The sequence below is a fragment of the Manacus vitellinus genome, unplaced genomic scaffold, assembly GCF_001715985.3.
Source record: "Manacus vitellinus isolate BGI_N305 unplaced genomic scaffold, ASM171598v3 scaffold_24_pilon, whole genome shotgun sequence".
Taxonomy (NCBI): domain Eukaryota; kingdom Metazoa; phylum Chordata; class Aves; order Passeriformes; family Pipridae; genus Manacus; species Manacus vitellinus.
Genome location: NW_021939798.1, coordinates 6,827,158 through 6,837,655, shown reverse-complemented (window position 1 = coordinate 6,837,655; position 10,498 = coordinate 6,827,158). Strand labels below are relative to the sequence as shown.

At 42.5% G+C, this 10,498-nt stretch overlaps 1 protein-coding gene across 1 annotated transcript; it reads left to right on the top strand.

The window, feature by feature from the left end:
• Positions 1–7: 7 nt before the first annotated feature.
• TOB1 (transducer of ERBB2, 1) lies at positions 8–3,574 on the top strand. The gene has a single exon (XM_008926957.3). It carries the CDS (start codon positions 1,770–1,772, stop codon positions 2,745–2,747), a length of 978 nt encoding a protein of 325 aa, XP_008925205.1. The 5' UTR covers positions 8–1,769; the 3' UTR covers positions 2,748–3,574.
• Positions 3,575–10,498: the final 6,924 nt, after the last annotated feature.

The following is a 10,498-nucleotide window of genomic DNA, read 5'->3' as shown; positions in this document are numbered from 1 at the left end:
TTTTCGCTTAGAAAAAAAATTCACAGCGTCAGCCCCGGTGCGCCTTGAAAGGATCGTTTCTTTCTTAAAGGACGTGGGGGGAAGGGAAACAAAACAGATGGATTAATAAATCATTTTTAAATGCCCCGTTTAACCGCCCAATCAGCTTTTCTGTACTGATTGTGCCCCCTTTGTAAATATCTTCTGTTTGCCCTTGATCTTTTCCTTATCCCCACCCGGTGCTGATCCAGCAAACGTTTAAAGGTCGCCTTATCGTACAGGCTTTCAAACTATTCCCATACCATGTTGGGGAGAACACGAGTGGCTTGGAAATAGGGTTCCAGACTTTAAAAGGAGATTATTCGGAGCAGGAAATAAAAAAGCAGTGTAGCCTCATTGTTAAAGGATTTTGATATTGACTTTGATTTCTCTAATCTTTAATGACAGCTACGCTAAATTTTGTTCCTGGTGATGCACTGCAGAACAATCCACTGTTAATTGAAATTCTGTTCGGAGCTTTTAACTTCAGCAAAAAAAACCCCCAACATATTTTGTTTCATTGGAACTTTTTGACAAAAGTGTGTGCTTTACATGAGTACTTTTATACCAAGGTACTGCAAGATTTGTGTTAGCAGTACGTGTGTTAATACCTGATTCTTGTCCCTTCTCTAACTTTAGACAGCTAATTTCTCTTTTGTCCTCTGTGAAGGAGTGGCAACCATATCTTACATTAAATATAAAATGGAGTCATGGAGAAGGAGAAAGGCAATCGTGTTTGAGGCTGCCAAAAGCCCTGTTAGCTCTGCAACTTTTTGAAATCTGAACTATAAACAGCGCAAAATAAAAATTTAGTTTATATTGTACCTCACATCTTAAAATATAGAATAATTTTTTATTGAAAAATTGCGAATAAATTTATCGCAATAATTCCGTGGTCATGGCCACCCTTATGACAGACCATACATGCATCTATTCTGTATGTGCTGACTGCATTTCAGTTTGAGCAGTTGGAGGAAGAACTGTTGGATGTGCACAGCGGACATTTTCTCCTCAGTTTGCATCATTTCACCCGTGCACAGTTTATGCGGAAGATTTGCCTGGACTTAAAATAAATGTTGCATAATTTTAGTTGTTTGTGTGAAATCTTCTAAGGCGGTTGTTAACATTTTTATAATTCTGCAGCCTACAGTGCAGTCAATATGTTTGCAAACTTTAAATTGATAAATGACCCTTGGACTAAGACCTCTCAGGCTAAACTAATAGTCTGGTGCTAAATTTTGCAGCTGAGTACTATAAATCGTCCAAATAAGGGTTGGTAATTGAACCCTTGACAGGCTTGGCAGTTCTGTGATGTCTTAAAAATTATCCTTGCTGCTTTGTGAATAACCAAACAGCCAGCTCATGTGATTTGGAAGTGCCCCATGCTGTATATGTAAACACAAGCCCATCTTCTGCAGCGTTGTTTGTAAGTCGGGCTGAATGGAGCTGACATCCTCACCTTCCGCAGGCAGGAACTGAAATAGTTTGGTGCACATTTTTTTGACTTGAAAAGTAACCTATTTTATGCAGAAAGCAAAGCTGAAAGAATAGGCCTCCGAGCTTTATCTTACTCTTTCCTTATTTGGATGTGTTTGCTTTTGTTTTTTCTTAAAGGAACAAGAGCACTCAAGGTGAAGGATAATAATCAACTCGAATCAGCACTTTGAATGAAACTTTGTTTCCCTGTGGCGTCTTGAACACTTTCTTCTTCGGGTTTTGAAACAGACTTATAACTCTGTGGCATAGCAGCTATGCAGCTTGAAATCCAAGTAGCACTCAATTTTATTATTTCCTATTTGTACAATAAGCTTCCCAGACGACGTGTCAACATCTTTGGTGAAGAGCTTGAAAGACTTCTTAAGAAGAAATATGAAGGGCACTGGTATCCAGAAAAGCCATACAAAGGATCAGGGTTTAGATGTATTCATATAGGGGAGAAAGTGGACCCAGTCATAGAACAAGCATCCAAAGAGAGTGGTTTGGACATTGATGATGTTCGTGGCAACTTGCCTCAGGATCTTAGTGTTTGGATTGACCCGTTTGAGGTTTCATACCAAATCGGTGAAAAGGGACCAGTGAAAGTGCTTTATGTGGATGATAATGAAAATGGATGTGAGTTGGATAAGGAAATCAAGAACAGCTTTAACCCAGAGGCCCAGGTGTTCATGCCAATTAGTGACCCAGCATCTTCAGTGTCTAGTTCTCCTTCTCCTCCCTTTGGTCACTCAGCTGCTGTGAGCCCAACTTTCATGCCCCGCTCCACTCAGCCTTTAACCTTCACCACTGCCACATTTGCTGCCACCAAGTTTGGCTCGACCAAAATGAAGAATAGCGGCCGTGGCAACAAGGTCGCCCGCACCTCTCCCACCAACCTTGGCTTGAATGTCAATGACCTGTTGAAGCAGAAAGCCCTCTCCTCCTCCATGCACTCTCTCTACGGGCTTGGCCTAGGCAGCCAGCAGCAGCAACAGCAACAGCAGAAGACTTCTGCCCTGTCTCCTAACGCAAAGGAGTTCATTTTCCCCAACATGCAGGGTCAAGGTAGTACCAGTAGCATCTTTCCTGGTGACAGCCCCCTTAACCTCAGTCCTCTCCAGTACAGTAATGCCTTTGATATGTTTGCAGCCTATGGAGGTCTAAATGAGAAGTCTTTTGTGGATGGCTTGAATTTTAGTTTAAACAACATGCAGTATTCTAACCAGCAATTCCAGCCAGTTATGGCTAACTAAAAATAAACCGAAAGTGAAATCCAAGTAAATACTATTGTACAAGTTAAAAATGCACGTACCCAAGGGTGTATCTTTTTTTCCACCTCTTGAGATTTTTTTTAAGGCTTGTAGTATGAATACATTCAGGCTTGGTTAGATAAATACAACATGCATCATTTTTTTCATTTGCCAACCAAGCACAAAATTATTTTATACTGACTGTACATTACAAAAATATACTCTCAAAATATGGCCTCTTACAGTATTTAAGATATAGCAAGGACGTGGCTAATTTTTTTCATGTGTATATATATATATGTACACAGACATATATATATATATGTTTAAAAAATTGGCACTAATAGGTGGGTTTATTGGTCTTTTTCTAATTGTATAATTTAATTTAGTACAAAGTTTGTAAAATATCAGAGTATATATATTGTTTCTACAACATGGTATTGCATTTATATCTTTTTACTACAGTGATCTGTGACAGCTGCAGCAGCTTCATGTTGTATTTTTTTTACTGAAATTGTAAGATATCCATCTTAAAGACATCAATTCTAAAAAAAAGTTAAAAAGTTGTGTACAGAATATTCCTTAGTGGTGGAATTAAAATGTACGAAATATTTGCTTTTTTCAAAAGAAACACAAATTGTATTTTCTGTTAAAAGTTTAAAGATTTTTGCTATATATTATGGAAGAAAATGTAATCGTAAATATTAATTTTGTACCTACATTGTGCAATACTTGAAAAAAGGTATAAAAGTATTTTGAGTCAGTGTCTTACATGTTAAGAGGGACTGAAATAGTTTATATTAAGTTTGTATTAAAATTCTTTAAAATTACTTGGCTGTGGTGGTGTGTGTTTTTCCTGTCCTGCTGAGCATCCAAGCACTGCTGTTCCTTGTGCTGAGGATGCACCAAAGTCTGACTCAGAGGAGCAGTGGAAGGGTGGCTGCATTGCTGCACCACATGGGGCTCTTTACCCAAAACACCACTGACAGAGCACAGAACCCAATTAAGGACTTGCCTTCAATTATCTGAGCAAAATTCCACTTGTTTTCCGTAACTGCTGCTCAGTGAAGCCAGAAGGGAATTCCGTTCTTTTTCCTTGATAATTAAGACTATAAGCTCTGTGAACGTGGAGTTATGGGGTGAGGGTGTGCCTAGCAGGGACTCAGGTGATTCAATGAAATTCCCTTTCCATGTCACTGGGATTATTTGAACTATTATCTCGGGAGGTCCTAGACCAGCACATCAGCGTTCTGCCTCTGTATTAGGGATTAATAGCTCAGAAACAAAACTGAATAAAAGTGCTGATTTACAGCTTTCTAAACTCATTGTAAACTCACATTTTATATGCTCTATTAAAAGGAGAAATGTAATGCAACTGCAGTGTGACATTCTAAGGTTTTTATTTTAGTGGATTTTGCCAATTTTAATTTAATAGATTCTCAAAATCGAATGTGTGTGGGAGGAGAAAGAATTCAGAGGCTGACAGAACAACTCAGCTTTTCCAGGGCTATTTTGAAGTTGCCTCCCTTATTCTTTTCCGTCTGCTTGGCAAACAGTGTTCCTTGCTAATGGACATTGTCAAGGGGAAGAGAAACTGCTTTAATGTGTAAATCTGACAAAGGTCAGCTTATGTTCCATGGCAGCTCCAGTCCTACAGAGCTCCAGTGCTAAGTGGATAGTCCTTGGCTCTTGGCAGTGGATTGTAAGCCACAGACGGAGCACAGGATTAAAATGATTTGAACTTTAGCATTCTCAAACTGGAATTTGAGACTGAAGGTCAGTCTTTTCCTGTTGGGTGCCCTCGATGTGACAAGAGGTGTGACTTCCACGCAGGCCCCCCTGTTTGGTGGGAGCAGAGTGGTGCTGGGAGAGGGTGTTTTTCACACTGATATGAGCTCTGTGCTTTGGACAGAGGCTGAGAAGAGCTGGCCGGGCGGAGGTGGGAGGCTGACAGTGGTATCCATTTCTAGTGCCATGACAACCAGTTCAAAAGCAATAATGGAGCAAAGGGGTTTTTTTTAGGCGTTCGTCTGTCTCTGTTTAACTGGCTCCTCTTTATTGAGTTTGCCATCTGGTTTATCTTTCCACTAACGGCGCATCCGCGGACAGAACGGGCCTTAAAAGCGCATCATTTGGTACCTAATTTTAAGTGGATAATTTTGCTTTTAAGAGGAATTAAAAAAATACTGGATCAATTACTGGAAAACGGAGAACGTTAGCTCTGTGTATTATTTCTGTTTGTATGCTCAGACTTCAGGACTTACAATTTTACTACTGACAGCACAATAGTGATACCTAAACTGCCTAGGAGGTTGAGCAGCTCTGACAGTGGAGACTCTTCGATGTGTTCTGTAATATTTCTGTTCCTGTGATTTAAACTGAGATCATTTGTCTTAAAGGTCATTGAGCTTATCCTCTTCCCAGGCTGATTTGTTCCACTGTAACCAGCTCTGCTTCTGAAGGGCCGCTGTGCTTTGCAGCAAGGAAAAATCTCTGGACACAAGGTTGGTTTTTTGCAGCACCTTTTAATATAAAGATTTGACAAACAGGGTTTGGTTCTGGTGCTTTGCAAGGAGATGAGTCTGTAGAAGAGCTTCCAGTTTTCTCAGCACAAATGTGAAGATTTTAATGTTTTTAATTCCCTCCTTATAGCAATGAGAGGTGCCTGCTTTGTGTTCAGTCTCCTTCACCCATTTATTTATCTTTTGCTAAAGTTTGGTGCTGAATTTCTAAGATCAAACATTAACATTGCAACCTTCTGTTCTCACCGAGTCAATCGCCGGGGTCATTTGCACACCCCCAGCATTCAGCTGTCTGGTAAGGGCAGTTGCTTTGATAGAAAAGACATAAAAAGGAGTGGAGGGGAAAAAAGGAAGTGTTTGCTCAGTTGTGCAAGTTCTTTTGTGTTTTCTCATGTGAACATGCAATTTACTTCCTTAAAATTGCTGGTGTAAGTTAAGCCTCGGAAATTTCTCTTTAATTTACGCTGAAGGAAAGGGCCAGAGCCATAAGTGTGTGACCCCCTCAGTGCTGCCTACTGCATCCTGTCACTTCACCCCAAGTCCCCACCCGAGCACAAGTTCAAAGTGCTTTGGTCTGCAGGGCTCACTCCATTCAGGGCAAATCGGTAACATTTGAAAATTGCAGTCTAAGATCTGTGAACCTGCTCAGAGGCACCGGCGTGGCAGGGCAGGGGTTCAGTGGACAGCTACAGTCTGGGCTGGATTGCTGTGTGGGTCGAGGACAGACCTCACTCTTGATCAGAAGTCTGGTAGCAGCCACCAAAATTAAACTGATCTGGTTACTTGTGCAAAGGGGAGCTGGCTCAGGGGTGGAGTTCACAGTGCTCCAGTGCTGCACCGTGTTCTCAAGGGTCCCTGCCACAGGGGTGAGTCCAGAGGGCACAGGCTGGCCTGGGTACCAGTTTTGCAGTTCCCAACTTCAGCTCAACTGTGGGAATTTATACAAACTGAGGACAGGGCTCTGAGCCACCTGATATAGTTGAAGATGTCTCTGCTCGTTGCAGGGGAGTTGGACTAGATGAGTTATCAAGGTCCCTCTCAACCCAAACAATTCTATGATTCTATAAGCCACACAAGGATCATCCCTCCTTCATGATGCAAAATGAGAAAGCTACTAAACATTGCTTACATTGCTTGCAATCTCTTGCTACACAGTCTGCACCCTCTGTTCCCACCACATCGCAGCGTGCAAAAGCTTGGTGGTAGCAAACAGCCCAGTTGCATTCTGAACTATCAAGTAACCAAACAACTAGTTGTTAAATCAGCTCTTTGGACCGACATGGGATCAAAGCAGAGTTCATGTACTGATCTGATGCCCCAGACTGTTCTATTAACGTTTCAGGAATAAATACCTCAGGGTTTGTGTTGGTAGTTTTGGAGCAGATGAAGCAAACCGGTGGTTCAGCACTCTTTTTTATATCATCAGCAAGTTGATTTAAATTGAGTGTACAGAGTTGGCTGCATTCCTCTCATGAGTTGCATAAAAAGTTTGCTAAATCGAAGTGCCAGAGCTGTAAAATCCTGCTGAAGGGACTGTTTCCAAAGATCAGCGAGAGGAACAGTTAAACTGTGACCGTGGCAGTGCATGTGTGACTTTTGTCCTCTTGGCTTTATTTTAGTGACAGTAGTAAGAAGTTTTGCCTTACAGAAGGGAAAAGGCATTAAGACTCAGGAACATAAACCACATTCCCTTTGGCACTACGAGTTCTCTACCTCATAGACAAAATATGATCAGAGTGCAGAACGAATGGCAGGTGTAAAATATTTTTAGAAAAACCTTGGCGTGCAGTGCAGACATCCCTCAACCCCCATCCTTTATTCTGTCAACTTTCGTTTGTTAGGAACAATCTGTAGTATCAAGGGCTGCAGTTCTGGTGGAACTTGCTGTAGTTTTCATTTGTAATTTAGCACTTCAGAGGCCTGAAATCAGAGCTCCTCTCCTCTGAGCGCTGGGACACTTACATTTAAACAGTCTGTCAGCCACGGAGCTCATTGCACTGCTTTCCCCTGTCCCCTTGGCTTCACGATTGCCCATAGCATAAAACAAAAGAGGACTCTGGGAATGTAGAGCCTTAATTATTTTTTAGTGCCCCTGTGAGCTTCTCTGAGAATTTTATATCAAATGGCTCATGAAGTTAAAACCAGCCCTGGAAAACCACCTTTTTTTCCTTGGCAGAATATAGTCATTGTCTTATACACCCATAACCCTTTCCCATGGCTTTTCTGCCTCCCACAGAACCCTCAGAAGGACCGACTAATGTGTTGCTCCCTTTGTTCACCGCCTCTTTTTACTTGCTCAGCTGCACCAGGCTTTCATGCTGCTCTTTTTTTCACCCAGACTCCACTTCTGTCTGACCTCAGCTCTGAATTGCACAGTGCTGGGAACTGCTGTGCCATGGGAGACTCAGCACACCAGGCTCCAGCCCCCAAGAGGTGCCCTCTCCCTCCGCCCCATGCTAAGCCTGGCTTGATTTCACTTTAAAGACATAGTGTAGAGAACTCCTGAATGTCAGAACATGGGGAAGGGCTGCCTTAGGTGCTCACAGTGCCACAGACCTGGGTGAATTTGCTGCTTGGGCAGCCTTGGCCAGGAATGCAACCGCCCAGGAGTTTTCAGTCACACTGATGGAAACAAGAGGTGGCAGGTTAGAGAAGAACATGGTATCAGGGATGACAACTTGGGCACCCCAGATCTGACTCTGGGCAAGGCTGACTCCCTTCTCTGTGTTGTTTCCTCCTCTGTCTCCATTGAAACCCACTGTTAGCAAGTGTGAGACATTAGCTGGCTATCACTGGCTGTTTGGTGTCAATAAGGAACTTCATCTGGTTCCTTTGTGCCACAGGAACAACCTCAGAGGTTGACCTGCCATTCCCTCCTTTTATTGCCTTCAGTCTCTGTGGCCTTGGAGCATCTTCTCCATCATACAGTTCACTTAACGTGGATTAGGTGACCTTTACATTTTGAAATAAGGCATGCATAGAAAAGTGAGGCACTGGATCCTCATTGTCCATGGTACATGGAGTCTGATTCATCCACCAGCAGAGCAGAAGGCCTCTGGAGCAGTGAGATCTCACATACTGACTATTGTGATTCTCTGAAAGAATGTCTGTGGGTGTTTCTATAGATATGGAAGTATATATTCCTCCAGTACAAATCATGTGAAAATTTTGCACCAGCCCACTCACTGAAGTTGCTGCTGGTCAAAATTAGACTTGCAGACAGATTTTACAAACTAAAACAAATTCCCCTTGGATTTTTGTTAGACCCTAACACTGAGCATCCCATGTGCCAGCACAGAGACAGGGCTGCTGGGCTCTGCCACGGCCGTGCTGTGAACTATGAATCTTCCACAGATTGCTTCAGCCTGGCCAAGAGTAGTTTTGATGTTTTTAATCCCATACTTGAGCCTTTAACTCCCTGCTGAGTCCCAGATGTTGTAGATAACTGCAAAGTATTTTTGAAGCACAGGGGTTTTGGTCTGTCTGGGTCTCTTGGGGTTAGCTGGGTACATCCAGCACCTCTGTTTGCAATTTAGTGGAAGAGTGCAAAATTCCCAACTACCGTGGAAAATATTAACACCTGGGGCAATTACCTACTTTGCAGCTATTTGAATGTTGCATATTGAATCTCATATTTATTAGCTGCTTTGAGGCATAGCTCATATTTTAGTTGAGAACAATTGCTATTTCATTTTTGAGTAACAAATATGGATGTTCTCCACTTGTGCCTTTAGACTGTTACAGAGCTGTCCTTAGACTCATTTCAGCATTGCCAAACCAAATCACTCGAGAAATTGTGATTCAGTCTTCCAAAAATATTTTAGAAATGATGAGGTAATCACAAATAATAATCCACCTCCCATAATATTAATTTATCTTCTGGGTGTAGAGTTAAACAGATTTTAGAATTTTCTAGCTTTTCTCCACAAGTCCACTAAGAAACTTAAATTTATGTGAAAATTTAGGTCCTTAGGAAATCACAGTTCCTCTGGAACTGTCACTTCACAGGAAACAATATCAAAGGGTTAGTGATGAGCTCAGAAGTGCTGGCAATTAACCACAGCTGCTTAATGGAATCTGATTTCTAAGTGACATAGAAGGACCAAGACCTACCAGTGCCCTCCTGCACGTGCACTTTGCATGACAGATTTGACAGGCTGGAGGCAACAACTGCAGGCAACACCTTAAATTAACATGTGCAAACTGATAAGGGGCAGAAACACTCGGTAAGAAATCATCCTCTCACTCCTGGCCTGCAAGGAAGGTCTCCAAAAGTGCTGCAAAAGGCAATCTGAGTACTAAAATTCCTGACTCCAGGATAGCAAATCACACAGATATTGATTGCATGTTACATTATGATTTTTGCTACCACCAGACATCCCTAGGCAATAATTATTCCTGTCTCTCTCACCCTCTCTTTGTGCCATAAATGACATTATCAGCTGTCCTCTGGCGAGCATCCTCCCTTTGATCAACAGGAACCAATCACCCTTTCTCTCAAATTGCCTAATTCATTAATATAATGAAGTTTAACTCAGAACAATTATTCTCAACCTGTATTTAGCTCTAAGGTTATTGCTTCTATTTCAGACCCGAGGCAGCCCAATGTGCCTGAAAGCATGTGTAGCTTTTCCAAGTGCTCCAGCTGACCTAATAAACGGTGTCCCCTCTCCCTGCCCTTGCCTCACTTACATCTTGCACCGTCCTCTCTCCGACGCCTCTGTGCTTGTTCCTGCTCTGCTGAGCCCACAAATAAAGGCACAGCCTCGAGGAGCTGCTGTGGGAGGTGCTCCACTGGCCCAGTTTGGAGGGGGGAAGCACAGGCATCGTGTGGTGGAGCTGCTCGGTCTGTAAACCATCCACCCCACCTCACCTCTGCCGTGTGGCAGGGACTGGTGGGAAGTGAGTGAAGCTGCTGGTGACACTGGAGACCAGGGAGCAAGGCTGACCTGATGATCATCTCGTTAGATGGTAAGCACTTGGGGGTAATGAGCTTTTGGAGGTCAGTAAAGTTGTCTTTCATTTTTTTGTTGGTGTCTCTATGGTTTTAAGAATTCAGTATTTGAAGTCATTTACCTGCCCAAAATCAGATACCAGAAGACCTGGTTAAATTCAGCATTTGCATCTCATCTCTATGAATCAGTTCTTCTTCCAGTGTTCTGCTGTACAGCCTCTCTTACCTTGCTTAGTCCTTGAAATTCCTAGGTTTCCTCCTCCTGATTTCTCTTCAAG

What these genes read in the sequence shown, in the direction of transcription:
- TOB1 (XM_008926957.3), top strand. Translation starts at nt 1,770, where the DNA reads ATGCAGCTTGAAATCCAAGTAGCACTCAATTTTATTATTTCCTATTTG.